General features: G+C 38.0%; 2 protein-coding genes across 2 annotated transcripts; both read left to right on the top strand.

The window, feature by feature from the left end:
- The first annotated feature begins 3,488 nt into the window (after positions 1–3,488).
- Positions 3,489–9,745, top strand: LOC126376740 (WAP, Kazal, immunoglobulin, Kunitz and NTR domain-containing protein). The gene is made up of 4 exons (XM_050024305.1): positions 3,489–3,646; positions 6,978–7,040; positions 7,620–7,796; positions 9,348–9,745. The coding sequence occupies exons 1-4, from the start codon at positions 3,643–3,645 to the stop codon at positions 9,446–9,448; spliced, it is 345 nt and encodes a 114-aa protein (XP_049880262.1). The 5' UTR covers positions 3,489–3,642; the 3' UTR covers positions 9,449–9,745.
- A 3,825-nt stretch (positions 9,746–13,570) lies between these two features.
- On the top strand, positions 13,571–19,584 carry LOC126376738 (uncharacterized). Its single transcript, XM_050024301.1, has 4 exons — positions 13,571–13,626; positions 15,220–15,279; positions 17,734–17,967; positions 18,682–19,584. The coding sequence occupies exons 1-4, from the start codon at positions 13,623–13,625 to the stop codon at positions 18,732–18,734; spliced, it is 351 nt and encodes a 116-aa protein (XP_049880258.1). The 5' UTR covers positions 13,571–13,622; the 3' UTR covers positions 18,735–19,584.
- Positions 19,585–20,287: the final 703 nt, after the last annotated feature.

The raw sequence follows: 20,287 nt of genomic DNA, 5'->3' as shown, positions 1-20,287 counted from the left end.
AAATTTACATTTACGAAAAATAATACTCAATACCTAACTGTGAAAATTACTTATGAAGAAAATGTGTACAATAAGCTATTGTTAGAGCAAATGCGCATAAAAACGATATGATCTCAATTCCCGCCAGTTTAAACTTTATGTTGGGTTCAACGATATTACCTACACCAGAAACAAAATACTAAGCAGGTACCTACTTATTTATATATATAAAGGTATTCATAATTATCTTTAGTCTCAATTATAACTCATTCGCGAACAGTCTTCATATTTTTCCAATTATGTGGTCAATTTTCTTATTAGTATTTTTCTTTCCTTTCGTGTTTTTTGTTACACTAGTGATTGTTTTTAAAACTGTAGAAGTGATCCACCACTATTATAGCGTCTGTGACCATATGCTGCGCAGACGAACAGCGAAACATAATGCATTGTAAAGGTACAGTCATGAGCAATATCATGGATCCACATTAGAACCCTGTCGCACTATCATATTTGACATTTAATGAGACTTACGGTTTAATTTGTCAAAAAAGTTAATGTGAAATGGTTTCAAAGTGTATCCATATTAGTAAGTACTCGACCGTACCCACCAACCAAACTCTTATTTAAAAACATAAGAGAGAAGATCTTACCGATGTGTACTTATGTAGCATTTTCCATCTATCATTACCAGTTGCAAATCCTTTGACTTCGTTATAAGAAGCGGCGTTCACTTTCCCGATGCAGCTTTTCATACATACGTAAGCTCACGACTGTATTTCCAATTGGGCTAGTCAGATGTAGGAACATCCATCGCACCCACTGATGAACTGAGCACCCACGCTTCACCTGAGCATTTCTGTTAGACCAACGTGGTGAACCGTATAGCTCTCTTCTCTTCCGGAGGAAGAATTAAACTAATTACCCGGTCAGATATACTATATAAACATACATAAATAGCCTATATATGTCCCACTGCTGGGCACCGGCCTCCCCTCAATCAACCGGAGGGGGTACGGAGCATACTCCACCAAGTTGCTCCATTGCGGGTCGGTGGAGATATACTATATACTCAGGTGTATTTTGCTTCTTCTCCCAGTCTGCCTGATATTAATAATTGGCATAATTGTGTGTAATTGTCATGTGATAATAGCATACTTCATTAGCTTGTGTCATTGCCCGGGTGAATGCCCTCGACGTTATTAAATTGTCGGAATGACAAAGGTTGTAGGTTACTAAAATATAAGAAATAAATAGTATAGGTATTTAAAAGACAAAGATTACTGCACTCAGATTATATTTGCCTGTAGGTAGTAGGTAAGTAAGTATATTTTTTAGCTTTAAGCCTTCGAATTTGATGTTTAAAATAAATTCTTCTAACAAAATTATATACCAACCGAGCCAGTTTCAAAACTCACCTATATAATTTTACTTTGATAACATAATTCTTTATTGCATCGCAAAATAATTGAACATTATTTACTTACTTACCTAAGTAAATTCACGCGCGTGATCCCGGCTGAGGTGGGCAGAGTCAATAGTAATAAGACAGCTTCAGCTACCAAAATAATTAAAATAATTGCAGTTAATAATGCTAATTTAATAAGGTTATAAACAGAATGTATATGTAACTACAAAGAAGCAGTAAATATTCATCACGTAAACACGTTCATCTTTTTGCCTCCTAACAGTGTAGTCAGAGGATTTGAGATGGCTTGACCATTTTTTGTGGCTGTCGTAGATTTTCTTCGAGCTATATTCAGTCGGATAAATTGGGAGTTCTAACACCTCTCAACCGGTAAAGAAACATGACTGTGTGACGGTGGCTAACTGATTGTTGGCAACATCCAACAAATTATATTTTTTTACTTTTTTATTTTAAAATGGTAATACTTTTGTTCTTAACATTCTATATGTGCGACACTGATCCAAACGATCCAAAGCAGGAATTAGTGGACATTATTTATGTAGCTACCTGTAACAGTTACTTGCGGCTTGTAGGTGCGTATAAGTACATAATACGAGGAAAAAATATAACTATATCTTATTTATATCAAGGATGTAATCTTGTATTGACATAATAAGGCCGATGGAACTATTATAGTAAGTATTGAAATGTATTAAGTCATTTTGTAAATTGTCAATTATGCGTTTATACAAGTTTATAGGTAATTTACTCTCTTGAAACAACATGCGTGAGCAATTACTGTGTTTTTCCCGTACACCTACCAATGTTTCACATGAGTGATACTAGACAATGTGTTACTAATAGTAAGTACCTACCTATTCTCTATTTTAAAATTCTCGAGTCCAGCACAGGCCTGAACCAAAGATTGTCGAATTTGTTTTCGAATTCATGTTTGGATTATAAATGATTATCACGTGCTCAGCGGTGAAGGAAAACATCGTTCGGAAACCCACATCCCGTGAAATGCATTTTCGGGGGTATGTAACCTATATTGAGCTGGTTTTCCTTCGCGAGTTGAAAGGGCAGACAGGCAGTGGCTTCTATAAAAACCGGACCTGTCAAATCTTCAAGTTAGGTAAGCGGACTCCGTGAAAAACGGGATAATGCCAGGGAGATGATAATGATTAGGAATGTAGATACATCCATCGCAAGATGAACCCACATAAGAAGTTTTCCAATGTTTTTTTTTACCCAAGTGCCCAGGTATTCTATAATATTAAGTGTCTCTCGTATACCCCCTCCGGTTGATTGAGGGGAGACCTGTGCCCAGCAGTGGGACGTATATAGGCTGTTTATGTAAGTATCTCTCGTGTTAGTACGTATGTATATTATGTGATATGCACCAGTTTAACAGACCACTTATTGTGTTTGTTATTGCGGTCAGTCATTCTCTTTACGATCTTATCAACATTAATAATAATACTGAGTCAGGCGCCACTAATAGGAATTATTCTGCACATAAGTACCTAAGTATATATTTGCAAAGTTCAGCAGACCGTGATAACAAAACGCCAATAAATATACAATACACTTACATTAACGAAAAATTCAAAGTTCAAGGGCAAGAAATATTGAGAGTTATTAAGGACAGAAGAGGCAAGATGATTGGACTTAATAAGAGACGACGCATTTATTAAAAACATCATATAAGGGAAGCTACAAGGAAAAAGAGGAAGGGGAAGACCAAGAAGAGCTTACATAATAGATTAAAGAGAAGGCGAACGTCGTGTTTTATACGGAAGTGAAGGAATTGGTTTTTGATAGACAAGAATGAAGAATGCTACACCGACAAGAGCGTGGTTCTAAATTAGTGAACAGTTTACATTTTCTTATTACATCTAATCTTGTATCACAAAAAAAAACGGCTTCTTTAATGTCTCTAAGAAAGTATTAGTATTACTTACGCCTGCAATCTATACCAGCGCAGACAGAGCCATTTTCTTGGCTTGTGATAAATAGACCAGTCCGGTTCTTTTTATAAATACATACATAAACTCACATATTTTAAATTAAGAAAAAAAAACATCTTTATTTCACAATAGCTAGTCGCGGTAAAGCTGCCATAACACCGGTCTGCGCCGGCGCACCCGTTTGGGCACTGGTAGCGTCTAGTACCGACCTACCAGTCTCCACCCAGCATCCAGCGAGATCTGTAGTGTCGTATTTTAAACAACTATTTAAGAGGAAAACAAACGATAATGGGTAAGCAATTACTTTATTGTTTACTTAATCTTAATGCTATACGTCGTGTGCTGGGAAATTCCGTCGATTATTGATTTAAGTCTTGTTTTGGTCGCAGTTCACACTGCATGAATAACTGGTATGAAAATCAAACCATGCCCTAACCGAAACTATACAAATTAGACCATACTCAATTAACGTAGAGCTGCTTTATTGTTTGTCCAACCTAACTCCGATTCCTATCCCATGGTCTTCTTCCTGCTTACATTCGTGAAAACGTAATTAAGTAAGTAAGTTTGGGTCATTATGACTTTATCGCTTCTTCAGTCCACATTTAGTAAATTAAATTTATACGTGCATAATTTTGTTCTCTTATCAACATGCCAACAACTTGAACTCAACCTTTTACGAAAGACTTTTAGGTATCAAGTTTTCTATACCTAACAACACATTCATTTAGTATAATTTCTGTTTTTTTAATGTGGTGAAAGTACTTAGAACTTTATACGAAGAGTCTTTTACTTAACGAGGTAGTCAGAGGTACATCTACCGCACGATGAACTAAGTAATACCAACACCTCAACGAGCTTTCTGAGTTTTTATTTAAGAATTTTTTATTTTCCTCCTTTATTTTTTTAAGTAAGTATTTATTTGTCTAGAAGTTACTAGGTCCCATACATAAACAGGAACGTAAATACAAACTTCTATAAGTACTGTCGCATGTACGATAAGGTGCAAAAGTCCAATCAGTTTCTTGCAAAGTAATGAATTAACTGGTTGCACTTGAGACCTCCTGGTCGTTTCTATAATAGACCAAAAACACCTACAAAAACATAAATTTTATAGTCATGACAACTAATCGTACATAATTTCACCACTGTTTACAAATAATCCGTAGGGCTCGGTGACTGCACTTTTTTTTTTATTAAAAAAAATAAGTACAGTGCTCTTTGATTGTACCTATGCTCCATATTGCATATATCATCCCGGATATATCATAGGAGTTGTCACATTTAGAAATGTACTAGTCCATCAAAAGTATATCTCATCCATCATATGTAACGGATTTCTACGTCTTGGCTATCCTAATCACATTGTTTACATTGACATGATCTGCGTTGAACATATAGCAAAAAAAGTAATGACAATTTAGGTTAGGTACCTAACACGCGTCATTATATTTTATCAAATTCATCACGTATTTTTTATGTTTATGTAATATTTTATGACTGCCCACCGCATTGGTAAAGCGTTGGGCTCACGATACGGAGGTCCCAGGTGCGATAGGACGTTACAGGCTGATCACCCGATTGTCCGAAAGTAAAATGTAATTAGTTAGTCGTTTGTCATTTCATGAGCTATATCAGGGGCCTTTAGCGGCTCAATAACAACCATGACAGCAGGGTTGATGAGGTTAGTAATTACCTCACAGCCCAAACGAAGGAAGAAAACCACTACCTATATTTGTTGTTTATCATACTCGTGGCATGACACGTTTGGTACTTTATACCTACCTAATGTACCTAATGAGTTTGGTTTCCTGTGGCCGAGGTCTAGAATTCATTGGCAAATTGTCTGACATCACCTACCTCTATAGCAATGAGGACCAGTGTAGGGTCACCTCACTCCGGTGTCCTGTGGTTCTCGCTGGCTTCGATCCAACAACCTTGGCGGATGTCTTATTGATTAATCGCCGCTTAGCCGTTGATGCTCCTCTTCCGTTTGATAAGTTTGACAATTGGGTAGTAAGATATGCCAGCAATGCTAATATGCGCAACGTAATAAAATTATCGATCGATTCAATAAATTTTGTCAAAATCGATATGTTTGTTTTCGCCCCATGCGTGCCACGTGATTTTGTTCGTATTTGCGGCAGAACGACATGACATATTTAGCTTATTTTTATTAAACGATATAATTATAACAGAATCGATAAAATGACCGTGACAAGATTTTATCACGTGACAAGATTTTATCATGTTGCCCTACTGGTCAAAGATAAATTATGCAATTCTGTTTACTAAATAACGACAGATCTAAAACTGACGAGAAACGTTTTCTTCCTTTCTATTTTAAGTAACTTATTTATTCAAGAAACGCGTAATAATAGGTCTGACATTTTATCACTTTCTTCTATGACCTCACGGTGTGCTTTTTCATACCTACAAACTCATTGTAATTTCGTACTCTGACGTATGTAAAACAAGAGTAAAAAGTAGCTGATTGACTTTTAGTTGGAAACTAGCCTCCTTGTGTCCTTATCTTTATAGATATTATAAAAGTTATAAATCTAAATATAATATTAAATAAATTATGAATAAATAACATACCGCGAAGGTCCGCGTTGCTCTATGAAGTATATTGAAGTCACAGACCAAGTAGAGATATTGAATTGTATTTTTTTTTTCTTAAACACCAGAATTAACCAAGAAGATTTGTACACAAGTAGGTTACTTGACTGGAACAGTGCAGACTTATTATATATTCAAATTCTTGACAAGAATTTTCTAGACGGGTATAGTTCCCTTTGCCTTACCCTTCGGGGAAAAACAAAACCAATGTTTATACCAAAAACAAATTCGTTGCATAATAATAAAATTTCGTAAATTACTCCAATATACGACTTTAGCTATATATAATAGATAGGTACTTACTATTTTTATTAATTACTTATTACCTTGACGGAAGTAAGTGATTAATAAAAAGTAACTTTATTACAAAATACCTACATTGGGTACAGTACAAGCAAGATTATTTAAATTACAAAGGATAAAGCAATAAACTGGTGATTGGTTTCTGCCGTGGTCAGGTCAGGGTCCGATCAGGGTCGCTCCTTGCGACTGCAGCGCGCCACAGGTGATCGTCTCGGGACCTTGAATGTTTGGATTTACGATCTTGATGCTAATTTCGAAAGTTATCAGTATGCAGAAACTGTCTTGAACCTATGATTTCTGTAGAAAATTCACCAGGGTTCCGCAGTTATTTTCTTGATTTTGTTTGTGTCTGGCGTCCTTTTGTAATATACGATTTCTAGTCTATTCTATTCTAACATTCTTAAAATTGAAGACATCTCCAAAAGGTCTCTTCTCATCTCTTATATAAAAGTACGCTGGTCTATCTATCTACTCTGAACCGGCGTGCGTGTATGAAACGATAGATAAATGTGGAGGAAGCAAGAAGTGTGTCAGGATCGAACTAAATGGATTTCCATAGTCTCTGCTTACCCAGAAATATATCTTCCGTCCTTCCCTCCTTCTTAAGGGAGGGGTAATTTAGCAGGATATTTAGTGGATATTCAGTTATCTGGAAAGTTTGGGAACCCCTGAACTAAACTAAACTAATTTAATTTCAGGTTCCGCAACAATCGTGTTGGCCATCTTTGCGGCGTGTCTGATGATCGCTACAGTTGACGCAGGTAGCATATTATTTAATAATAACCCCATAATTAATAAAACAGATGAAAATTCTGCTTACCCCGGAGGGAAATAGCCATGAGTTATGTGTAACCTCAACATTTACACAGGAATTTCTCCGAGTTTGCAAGGATCCGTTCACACAAGAAACAATCGTGGTTTCATTCAACATAGGTACTCCTGATATTGCTTCTGTTTGACCACTAGGGTTGATTCATTATTTCAAAATATAATTCTGTCAGACGACGCCCTGAGCCGCGGTTCGCGCCTTACTGGGCACCCTCAAGCGTGTTGTTTTAAATTTTGTACTGGGTAAGTGCCCTCAGTGCTCCCCAATTGTACGGCCAAGTATTTTATTCCATTTGCGTCAAAAGAAAAAATGTCTCTGTTTGCTATAAGCTGTAAGTAAATATGTTTTTTCTACCGTGTAGATGGTGAGGTGGAATACCAGCCTCATCAACACAAGTTTAATGTCATTTGAAGCCACGTCAAAAGAAAAAGTATCTGTTTGCAGCTGTTAGTATACTTTTGTCATCATCTTTGGACTTGGTTAAAACTGAGTGATGTGATGTCCGTTCCAGCGGGCGGCGGGTCGTGCCCGCAGCCGTCGAAGGTGTACAGCTGCAGCCCCAAGTGCCAGCAGAACTACGAGTGCACCCACGGCAAGGTGTGCTGCCCCAACTCGTGCAACGCGCGCTCGTGCACCGAGCCCGCAGCATACGGCGGGGCCTCTGGCTCGCAGGACAAGTACTCACAGTGTCAGTACACAACAATCAACAATACTTAACAATGGTGCTAATTCCTTTAAACACCATCTAATTTTATTTCAAGTTATATGTGTCATTTTTCTTATCCGCCGAAAAGGAAAGGGACGGGTAATCGACAAGCATAAAATTTGTGGAACACACGTCAATTTTAAGCACAAATCTAAAACAAGCCTATAAAAAAATGCATTGGCTAATAACCCGACAGAATTAAGGTTGACAGCACACGTCAAACGGTTTGCATACCATCGAGATACCCGGGTTATTTATTCATTTACTCATACTTCCTAAAATTAAGCGCTGTCAATCATCCGTCCCTTTCCTTTTCGGTGGATAAGAAAATGACAGGTATAACTTAAAGAAAAATTGGGAGGTGCCTGCAGGAATCGGGGCCAATATCAATCGATCACCACTTTGGACTAATATCCTCGCCGGCGTGGTCGACGATTTCCCTCAATCAGCGCTTATCGCTATCGACCCACTAGGGTCGATTAATTCTTTCAAATATTTTTCCTAGCAGACGACGCCCTGAGCCGAGGTTCGCGTCCAACTGGGCACCCTCAGGCCTGTTGTCTTAAACGTTATACCGGGTGAGAGCCTGCAGCGCTCCCCATTTGTCCGGCCAAGTAGTTAATCCCATCTGCGGCAAATCTACAATAAATTACGTCAAAAAAATAAAGGTTCCATTCAACAAGTGAATGAAGCATATTTCAAAATATTGCATCGTTGTGGTTAAGTAAATTGATACTAAACTTGATGCGATGGAGTAAACTCTGTTCGTCTCATCTGGTTGATTATGATTGGGTATCGGGGTCCTGAAGTGTTTGGTGCCGCGAGCTGATTGGCTGCCTCTACGGCTAGAGTAATCGGGTTGAATGGAACCAAAATGCATTTACAGATACGAAATATGTCGTAACACAAATCACACACACATAAACACAAACAGAGAGCTCGGTGCTCTGCGGTGTGGGTACAGTCATGAGCAATATCATGTACGCACTTTAGAACCCTGTCGAACTATCATATTTGACTTATAATGAGAGTTACGTTTTAATTTGTCAAAAAAAGTTAATGTGACATGGTTTCAAAGTGTACATATTAGTACTCGTGACCGTACTTAGTTTCTTGCGATAGATGTACGGTCATGAGTACTAATATGTACACTTTGAAACCATGTCACATTAACTTTTTTTGACAAATTAAACCGTAAGTCTCATTAAATGTCAAATATGACAGTGCGACAGGGTTCTAAAGTGGGTACGTGGTATTTCTCATGAGTGTACCTCTGACTAATTGGAATATAGTCGTGAGCTTTTGTTAAATGTGTCGTTTTCACGTACCGTTTATGTTTTAACTTACTCCACCAACAACATTTCTCCACCAACCCGCAGTGGAGCAGCGTGGTGGAGTATTCTCCATACCCCCTCCGGTTGATCGAGGGGAGGCCTGTGTCGAGCAGTGGGACATATATAGGCTGTCTATTTATGTATGTATATGTTTTAACTGTCCGAAAGTTGTAAAAATGATATTTTAATATGATTCCAGCGGGCGGTGCTGGGGTATACTGCGGCAACGTGAAATGCAGCTCCTTTGAGGTGTGCAAGACTGACCCGGCCACCAAGCGACAGAAGTGTGGCCGCGCATAAACCACCCAATATATACTCTCTCCTATTCACACCCACACGATGTATCGTAGGCCCGTGGGTACGTCGGAGCCACATTCTGGACAGACAACATTTTATTGAAAAACTTTAGTGTCAGTAGAGTGTTAGATTTATTTTTACGCAAACGATTTAAAACAGGGTTTGGTAAAATAATTTATTTAATAATTTAAATTTTGTTACGGAAAGTTGGTAACCAGGAATAGTTTTTTAATGTAATACTTACTACAAAAAGTAGTTATTTATTTATTCATTGACATAATAAATAATATGTTTAATATATTACTGCGTTTTGTTTGTTCACCGTCATATTATGGATGTGAGTGGATCGGAAAGAATGGCGACAGAAGGTTTTTATGCAGGAAGTTGATAAAGGCCCTAGCAGAACAGATACTTAATATTCGTTATTTTATGAATTGTAAATGAACCCACAACCCATTGATATTTTAAGTATTAATATAAATACTACAGTGGTATGGTATCCCGTCACTGACCCTTCGTAAACTTAATTCACCTGAGCTAATTCACCTAGGTGCATTAAACAAACTTTTAGTAATCTTTAATCACCAGGGTGCATTAAGTGACGACTGCTTCGCTGAACACCCAAAGTGTGCTCCTGGTGGTAGAACGAGTAAATTTTGTATGATCCGTAGTGCTCCTTTGGTGGTTTGGTGGAGCACATCTTATGTCGTTATATTTATGGTTCCACTTTACCCCTACAAAGGATGGAACACATGATGACTATTTTATTTGCACTTGACTCTGAAGAGTACTTCAAATAAGTTATAGTATCTCTACAATAAAATCTACTTAGATAGAACTACTAATTTGCATAGTCTTTGTTATCAAAGACTATGCAAATATTTCAAGTACTTATTTCATTTTAGTAGTCCCTCCAATGTGTTCATAACTTAAAAGGAGCACGACAGGTAACTCAAAAGTTTCCCTTCTCTACCACTAAAGGGGCACAACAGAGCATTAGAATTTACCCGTTCTACCACCAGGAGCACACTTTGGGTGTTCAGCGAAGCAGTCGTCCATTAAATTTACTTTTGAAAAACTTTATTCACCTTATTCACCTGAACGTGAACTGTGCCAATAATATTCTATAATCTTTCGTTTATGTACTTACGTAAATATAGCGAATACGTATAGTCACGACTTATTGTTTAAAAGCGCCTACTGTTGTAAGAAAAGTACTAAAACATCTTTAAAGTTTTGCTAAATCAAAAATGTTAGGCTGAAGCTAAACGAAAAATATTAATGCTTCGAATACACCTGCAGCCTACTACCGCAGAATGTGTCATTCGTTTAGCATCACCAGGCACAGATTAGGTATAGTTACTACGTAAATAACACGCAGTACCTAAAGCACCTGTCTGGCATATCCATATGGATAAAAACCCTTATTCTGTGACACTATCGAGTCAAAGTAGTGCTGAAGATTGCCAATTTTCTCGTCACACTACTATTGTGTCACGAGAGAGAAAAATCTCCCATGAATCGATTGGTAGCGCCAAGCAGTAGTGCCTAGGGAAACAAAGCCCTCAGCGCTCATTTTATCAGGCCAAGAGTGAATGTCATCTTAGGTAAACTCACGAAATCCTCCGTGGTCCAGTGGTTGAGCGTTGGGCTCACGATCCGGAGGTCCCGGATGCGATTCCCGGTGGGGACATATCACAAAAATTACTTTGTAGTCCCTAGTTTGATAAGAACATTACAGGCTGATCACCTGATTGTCTGACAGTAAGATTATCCGTGCTTCAGAAGGCATGTTAACCCGTTGGTCTCGGTTACTACTTACTGATGTCAGTAAGTATAGCCGTTACATGAGCCATGGCCTTTGGCGGCTCAATAATAACCCTGACACCAGGGTTGATGAGGTTGGTAATTCACCTCACAACCCAAACGATAGAAGAAGAAGAACACCAAATCAGGTACAAAAGACTACGTCAAAAGGTTAACCACAATCAGGGCTCATCATTGAATGACGATATGCTAAAGTGAAACACGTATACTTACCTATATTAAGATAGTTATCACAGAACCAATGATAAGGTCGATTTTTCTTGCACAATTATGAAGATCAGAAGATACCTTTGTTGACCGCTTGAAGAATGAGGAAGCGAACCACGTCATAATTGATACTAATCAATTCTTAGGAAGCTACTGGGAAAGGATAAATAACCATTTGATGTAAAACTGTGCGTAGAGCAAACATTGAAATAGTGAAATCCCTGCCGACGTGAATCATTTTGTGTAGTTCTAGCTCATTTTATAAAACATACTTACTTACCTATAAGGAAAGTGTCATCTTTGCCAATAATGCTAAAACATCACAAGCGAATTTCCACCAACAAGTAAGTAGTATTTAAAAAAAAAAAATTGACGTGATTTATTGTAGATTTGCCGCAGATGGCATTAACTACGTGGCCGGACGAATGGGGAGCGCTGAAGGCTCTCACCCGGTACAACGTTTAAGACAACAGGCCAGAGGGTGCCCAGTTGGGCGCGAACCTCGGCTCAGGGCGTCGTCTGAGAGGAAAAATATTTGAAAGAATTAATCGACCCTAGTGGGTTGATAGCGATAAGCGCTGATTGAGGGAAGTCGTCTACCACGCCGGCGTAGTCGGTATCGGGGGAAATGAGTAGTCAAACTTTATATACTTACTTAAGTATATTGACTAGAGTTGGAGTTCCACCAGCGAGTAAGTAGTCAAACTTTATACCTCTATACCTACTTAAGTATTATACATATATGATCTGTGCTTAAGTATATTGACTAGAGTTGGAGTGTTTCGATGCGGTGGGGGGTTTAGTTACGATGTCGCAACGATGTTCGCATCATATGGCATCTCACTTAAAAGTAATAACTCCATGTGTAATAATATGTATTTCTGATTATTATTAGATTATATTAGTATTTCTGATTCAATAAAACCTGGGGCGAGTAAACAAATGACGATCGATATATTATGTTCTTTGAAAATAATGTATGTACGGTCACGTGTACTAATATAAATACACTTTGAAACCATGTCATATTAACATGTGATATTATTATAGTTACTCTAGTTTTTTGGTTTTTATTGTAAATTTAATTTGTAGTGTAAATAATTATTATTTAACACTAATCTTAGGCTAAGTATTCTACTACTTACAATTTATGGATGTAAGTCTGAATTAAAATATTTGAATTTGAATTTTTAACAAATTAAACCGTAAGTCTCATTAAATGTCAAATATATGATAGTGCAACAGGGTTCTTAAGGTGCATGATATTGCTCATGACTGTACATGCTAGGTGATACTTGGATTAGGTCTCTAACATCCTTATCTATAAGGCTTATGCACTGACACATAAATGTACTGAATATGTATCTACTTACATACATATAGGATAATTTATATACTTATAATAATATTATGTAAGTACGTCTTAAGAAAACCTAATAAACATGTTTTCATTTATTTGTAGAAATAGGCCAGTTATTGTGTATATGTTGAATATCAAATTAAATAAAACATATAAGTACTTATCCAATTAATAAAATCACGCCTATTTCCCACCGGGGTAAGCAGAGGCTATAGAATACTATTTACTTCCTCCACATTCATCAATCGTTTCATACTCGCGCGCTGGTTCAGAGTAGATCATTTTACTAAACGGTTTCTAAGGAGATCTCCTATTTGACCAAGTGGTCAATGTACGTTCTTCTAGGTCTTCCTCTCCCAGCAAAAAAAAAAGATTATACGTTTTGAAGTTTTAACAAATCGACCGGAAATCGGCGTGGAATTCTCTGCCGTCTTCTGTATTTCTGAATGCATATAACCCGGGCGTTTTCAAAGCCAGAGTGAACAGGCACCTTCTGGGCGAGCTCGGTCCATCGTAGGCCTCGTCAATGTCTTCGGGCAAGTCTGGGCCAAAAGCAAAAAAAGGCGTACGAGAGTTTAATTGGATATTAACTGTTATTATTGTTATTATGTTGTGTAAGTATTAACAAAACATTCCATAACCCATAAAATATAGGTATATAATTGAGATGCTGGTGTTGAATCATCATCGACGCTACTCATCCACTTATAAGGCTCACTTTCCTTGGACAGACCCAGTGTGTACAGAACCACCACAGCAGCCGGATACTGACACCATTTTGCAATGGGTGAGTCATTCATTATTATAATTATTGCAAAAAAATAATTATATCATAAAAAGTAGTTTATATTAAGTAATTTATTACACAATTCAATAAACATTATTATTTAATAATACAATTAGGGACTTTCCAGACTACGTACCAAAATATATAGATTGCGCTGGTCAGATTTAACGTGATAATTTAAATACCTACTTTCTCGTTACTCGGGCATATAAATATTCAAAAATACAATGTAACGGTAGAAGCATATATAAAAATGATTGATGCGCGGTGTTTGGATCACATTATGTATAGAATTACGTTGTTACCTATATCGCTTCTCTTTATTTTGTTCAAAATAATAATGGGTGGAAGATGTAATTGTGCCTGGGTGTAGAAGGGTCATCATTTATAAGTACTTACCCAAAAACAAAGATAAAAGACGCATAAGTACGTCTGTTATCCATGAAATTAAAAGGCGCCATTTTTGTATTGTATTGATAAACGAAGAAAAATGTACAGCGCCATCTATGTACATTGTTTTGGAGGAACGTAGCCTGGATAGTCCTTCATTGAGGGTTACCTTACTCATAGTAGGTCTCTATCCTTGTGGTCCCTTGCTTTTTAACGTCTAATGACGTTCCGATTTCAAGTTGTCACACTCTCATACTACCTATTATGAACCATCAATGACCCATGGTCTCTGCCGTGAAAGGGTTAAACCGTGCCATATGGTACAATAAATAATACTGTACAAACTGTAAGTAGTTAATCTTCATTTTAACATAAAATACAAATAATGACTGATAAGTGTAACAATTTCAAAAAAGTGGTTACTTAGCTAACATTGTTCTATTTATTAAATATATTAAGTAGCATACATAAGGCAGAAAATTGGTTAAGTAGCTTAATATTATTGAAAACACTTGTATTAACATTTGCTTTGTTTTTGTACAACATAACTCTTTTTACACAACGCATGGGTACATAAATTTACTATAATTCCCGTAATTGATATTATATTGTGGAAATACCACCAATCCGCACTAAACCTTTTGCCTCTTCTGTTTTTCCACCTCACAAAACAATTTCGAAATACATTATTTTGGTCCCGTGCTGAATTCGAACCTGCGACCTCTCATTGAGAGTCAAGCGCCCCTCCAACTGTGCTACCGTGGTTTGGTACTGGGTGCACCCTTACCATCATCATCAACAGCCTATATACGTCCCACTGCTGGGCACAGGCCTCCCCTCAATCAACCGGAGGGGATATGGAGCATACTCCACCACGCTGCTTCAATGCGGATTGGTGGAGGTGTTTTTACGGCTAATAGCCGGGACCAACGGCTTAACGTGCCCTCCGAAGCACGGAATCATCTTACTTTTTCGGACAATCAGGTGATTCAAGCCTGAAAAGTCCTTACCAAACAAAGGACAGTCTCACAAAGTGATTTCGACCATGTCCCCATCGGGAATCGAACCCGGACCTCCAGATCGTGAGCCTAACGCTCTAACCACTAGACCACGGAGGCTGTTGTTGACGGAGCACCCTTACCATAGAATAAGGAATAATACGTACCCTTACATCTAAATGACATATTGTGACAATATTTACAGGCCCTGCAATGCTTATCGTGTGCGCCTGCGCAGTTCTCGTCGCGGTGCAAACAGACGCAGGTAAATAGTTCTCCTAGCAGGGGCGTAACTAGGGTGTAGGGGTGGCACTTATTGCAGATATCGGGTGTCACCCCAACACTTAATACTTTACACGTTTACTATGCAACTGAAAATTAGATACCAACTCCTCACGTGCAAACGTATCTTTCGATGAACACATTGGAATTTATGTACCTACATAGACACACTATAGCAAGAAAGAATGTGACCCATATATGGCACATGCACGTATGAGTTTCAAAATTGCCTCAAATGTGGTTCATACCTAGTGAACGAGTTAATATTGATGAAAACCGAATAAATAACAATAAAACTTTGACATTTGACTAGACTCGGTGCCTATACAGGGTGGTTAAAAAGGCCAGGGGGTTAAAATGGCCACATCGAAGCAATTCATCTAAGAAAGCAATGTTGTAATTTGACATTTGCGCATATAAAAGTAAGTGCGCAATAAAGCAAATGCCAAATAGCAATTGCTTTCTTAGATGAATTGCTTTAATGTGGCCATTTTAACCCCCCTGATTAACACGTGCAAGCAGTTCGTTTAAAACATCAATAATTAAGTATTGTATTCTAAAAGTAAGTGATAACATAGATAAAAACGAGTGTTATTCAAATTCAAATTATTTACTTCAGAAAAAACATTCCACAATTAAGTGGAATTTTGTTTTATTATGGGCACGCTTGGAAGACGATTGTGAAAGTTTAACATTGTTGGGGTGTCACCCACAATGGTGACAAGGGTGACTCCTAGCTGCGCCACTGACTTCCAGCAATTAATGTTGTACCGTCTCGTCTTATTCGCTAAATAGACACTTGTCAATTGCAAAATAATAGAGAAGGAACGCCCGTTTACCTTATTACAATAATTATTACTCAACACCACACATACCTAGTTAGTGGTCGTCACAATATAATGATATGCTGTATAAGCGGTTATTTGTCCTAACGAAGAAGAACCTCTAGATATATTTCCGCTTTTCTGACTCTTTATGGATCAAGCTCCAGTTATAAGAAAACAAGAAATACCTACTTACCTACACCTGAAATATTATTGTATATTTATCATTAAATATTACTATCCAGCCAGTCTTTTTCTATCGTGTGGGTTGTGAGGTGGAGTACCAACCTCATCAATCCTGGTGTCAGGATTACATTGAGCCGCCAAAGGCCCCTTACATGGCTCATGTAACGACTACTCACATCAGTAAGTAGTAACCGGAACCAACGGCTTAACGTGATCATCTTACTTTCGGACAATCTGGTGATCAGCCAGTAATGTCCTAACCAAACTAGGGACCACAAAGTAATTTTTGTGATATGTACCTCCGGATCGTGAGCCCAACGCTTAACCACTGGACCACGGAGGTCGCCATCCAGCCAGTAAGTACTGGTTTTTAAAACATTACTTACTATATTATTTTACTAGGCATATTACAAAATGACCATTATGTACCCGAGTAATGAGAAAATATGTAATTATCACGTTAAAGCTGTACAACGCCCTCTATATTGTTTTTGCTGAACGTAGCCTGGAAAGTCCCTCATTGTAGGTACTAAGTAAATTAAACCTACTTAAAATATGACTACACCTAACCACATGCCCACATTGTCATGGAGCACATAAGATAAGAGTTGAAACAAATAAGTAATAAGTAGGTAAATACTTAGTGAAAAATATATAAATACTTATTAATGAGTTTATAAACTCATTTAAGTACTTCTTTACTGGCAACTTTTTAAATGTTTTCAAGTTAATTTGTTAGCTACATATTTATCGTAACAAGAAACATTTCTTTGTCATTAGCATTTCTTTTTTTTTTTTAATGTATATGTGTGTCGTAGATTTTACCTGAATAAACGTTTTTTATTTTTTTTTATTTTTAGCCATTACTCATAAAAACTAAAGCAAAACTGTAAAATTAAGCAAATTTACTACAATTTTACTCTTTAAAGCTGTAGTAGTTTAGGTTTCTAGCGAAACGGTAGGTATCTTATTTATTATAATCAATGAAATGAAATTTATTATAGTAAAAGTGGTCATACATAGTGAAGGAAGTAAATATTATGATTGAGCTCATTCAGTCATACAATAGGTAATTATTATTTGCCCGCCAAAGGACTTTTAGAAGGCGTGCGTGGGGCCGAAACCAACACGTAGAGGCCCCTTAAGACAATGTAATCTAAATGTGACACCAACCGACGATTATCCCTGTGCACTATGGCAGTGCACCCAAAGACAACCCCCAGTTAGTGTAGGACTATTGCAGATTATGGGAACAAAGGGAACTGGGCTATTATGTTGAGGGTTAGTGGACCGGGATACTGGGGCTATGTGGGACTATGGCGCCTGCTCGACCAATGTTGGTAAACATGGATCAAATAAGCAGGCGGTGACTCGCCAGTCACTGGATGGGCCACCTATGTTGTTATTATTTTCTGTCATGTCCACAGTGTCCGGCTCGCGCTGCCCACCCCCTAACAAGGTGTACTTCAGCAAGCCGGTCTGCAGAGACGACTACGACTGCAAGAAGGGGCAGGTCTGTTGCCCCAACACCAGCAGAACTATGTCCTGCACCGAGCCCGCGCCCTTCTCCGCCGGCAACGACAAATACGCAAACAACAACAAATACGCCGGCAACAACAAATACCGCGACGACAAATACGCCGGATACGACAAATACAAAAGTAAAAACCCCAAAGCTTACATTAAAGGATAATGCACTTTTTAAACAATAAGACATTTTAATATCCATGGATACATTTACTTTATTACTTTTATAAATAAAATATCAAATTGATTATTTATCGTTCATTTTTTATTTAAAAACTAATAAAGAGATATGCATATCTTTCCCGTCATGTTGTTGTAAACGACAGAGACGCCTGTTTCCTTTTATGATAGACTGATCACTTATCTTTACTTTAATTCCATCTTGGGATTTCGTATTAAAATATGCGGCAAATTGTCTTCTGTTTACTTGTAGCTTTCATCATCATCAATTTAAGACCTACGCTCTTGTCGGTGCACCATTTTCCACGCTACTTTTTTAGGGGAAAAATAGGGCAGTGGTTTCCCTCTTGCCTTCCGCCCCGCAGTACTCTGTCTGACGCGGGTGGAATGGCGCCCAAAGTAGTCTATTACAAAGCCATACTAGGACTCCTGTCCTGTCCTCCGCCTCTAAATAGTACTGACAGTTACTGCTGCCCTCTGTCAGGTTCCAGGTTACAGTCCCTGTGACTTGCTCCTTCCGTCCTGCAGCTTTACTGATTAGAATTTAGTTTAAATTTAAATATTGTCAGAGAGCACTTAGGCAATAAATATTATACAATAAACTCACGGTAACTGCAGAACAAGAGGCTCCAGAACTCCAGAGTAACGTGATCTGTTTCTCCAAACAGGCGCGCCGCATGGCCGAAGCGAGCACTGCGGCGCCTCGGTGCCGCCCGCTTGACTGGTCTACAACAGCAGGTGTAGCCATACGCTCTGAAAGATTTGACAAACCAGCAATGTTCGTGGTAAATAAAGATTGGAGCGAGCAATCTACCAACACACTGTTCGACACGCTTGCACTTGGTCGGCGAATACACCACCCTACTATATGTGGACGTATGCTTGCTTGCGTATGCTTGTCTGTCTTCTTCTTCTATCGTGTGGGTTGTGAGGTGGATTACCAACCCCATCAACCTGGTGTCAGGGTTATTATTGAGCCGCCGTAAGGCCCTGACATGACTCATGTAACGACTACGTACTTACATCAGTAAGTAATAACCGTGACCAACGGCTTAACGAGCCTTCCGAAGCACGGATCATCTTACTTTTGGACAATCAGGTGATCAGCCTGTAATGTTCTAAACAAACTAGGGATCACGTAGTGATTTTTGTGATTCGTTCCCACCGGGATTCGAACCCGGGATTGTATTTTGATGTGTTTACACTACATTAGAACTACACTAGCACTACATAGGTACCCTACCTACCTACTTATATTTACACCCGTAATCTCTGTCGGGGTTGGTGGCACTACAAGTTCATAATATTATAGATAATTGAAGTTTTCCACACATGTCGTAGGGTGGTATTAATAAACCAATCTCAGCTTTGAGACGGCCCTCAAGATCATGTCAATGTGACAGTTCTCATATAAAAACAGGGATCTGAGCATGAGACGATGAGGGCAGTCTCAGCTGAGATTAGTTTATTAATACCACCCTAAGAAGGTAGTAGACTCTCCCCCTATTAGCGGGTAACCCTATTATACCGGACACATCTGCCTACCCCTTCCGGGATACAAACCTGATGATATATTATGTTATGTTCACAAAGAAGGTAGGCGAAAATATACTTTGTTAGTAAAATAAAGTATAGTCGTTTTATTAAATCTTGAGTAGCTATAGAGTAAAAATATAGGTAAGTACTTACTTTATTTTTTCTTAGCTTATTGTTTACTTTACACACTATGCTCTACATTACATACCTACCTACATATACATACAGCCGCGTAATGTAAATTTCGTGTGAAACAAGTAATCACACGAAAAAATTATCTCATAAAAACAACAACACAGCGAAAACAAGTTACTTACTTACTTAAAATAATTTCTAATTCACCATTCCTTTTACTTTGTGGATGAACATAAAGTTGAGCTCACGACACTTACATTGAATTACTTGTTGGTTTTTGTGTAGTTATACGATTTTTATTGTTGATTTTAAATTAGATTTTATTAGTTATTTAATATTCGTACACTACATGGTCGAGTGAAGGACTTTTATTGTGCAATACAATACATTATTAAATTAGATCTGTATTTACCACTCTAGAACGAATAAATAAGTATATTTCATTTCATTTCAGCGTGTTGCCCCGCCCGATCCTGTTCCGTATGGTGGTGGTGTGTGGTATCCACCGCTTTGTGTAGTCGATACTCTCTGTTCACCCTATTATACTTTACTGTAAGCTCAGTTGTTCAAACCGCTCGCACTGATTACCCGCGCTCACTACCG

The sequence above is a fragment of the Pectinophora gossypiella genome, chromosome 21 (assembly GCF_024362695.1).
Source record: "Pectinophora gossypiella chromosome 21, ilPecGoss1.1, whole genome shotgun sequence".
Taxonomy (NCBI): Eukaryota; Metazoa; Arthropoda; class Insecta; order Lepidoptera; family Gelechiidae; genus Pectinophora; species Pectinophora gossypiella.
Note: the sequence above shows the minus strand (reverse complement) of the source record. Positions and strands in the feature narration are given on the sequence as shown.

Coding starts and splice junctions, on each gene's coding strand:
- LOC126376740 (XM_050024305.1), top strand. Junction 7,041..7,619: donor GATCGCTACAGTTGACGCAG/GTAGCATATTAT, acceptor TGTCCGTTCCAG/CGGGCGGCGGGTCGTGCCCG. Junction 7,797..9,347: donor GCAGGACAAGTACTCACAGT/GTCAGTACACAA, acceptor ATATGATTCCAG/CGGGCGGTGCTGGGGTATAC.
- LOC126376738 (XM_050024301.1), top strand. Junction 15,280..17,733: donor CGCGGTGCAAACAGACGCAG/GTAAATAGTTCT, acceptor TCATGTCCACAG/TGTCCGGCTCGCGCTGCCCA. Junction 17,968..18,681: donor CGGATACGACAAATACAAAA/GTAAAAACCCCA, acceptor TTCTCCAAACAG/GCGCGCCGCATGGCCGAAGC.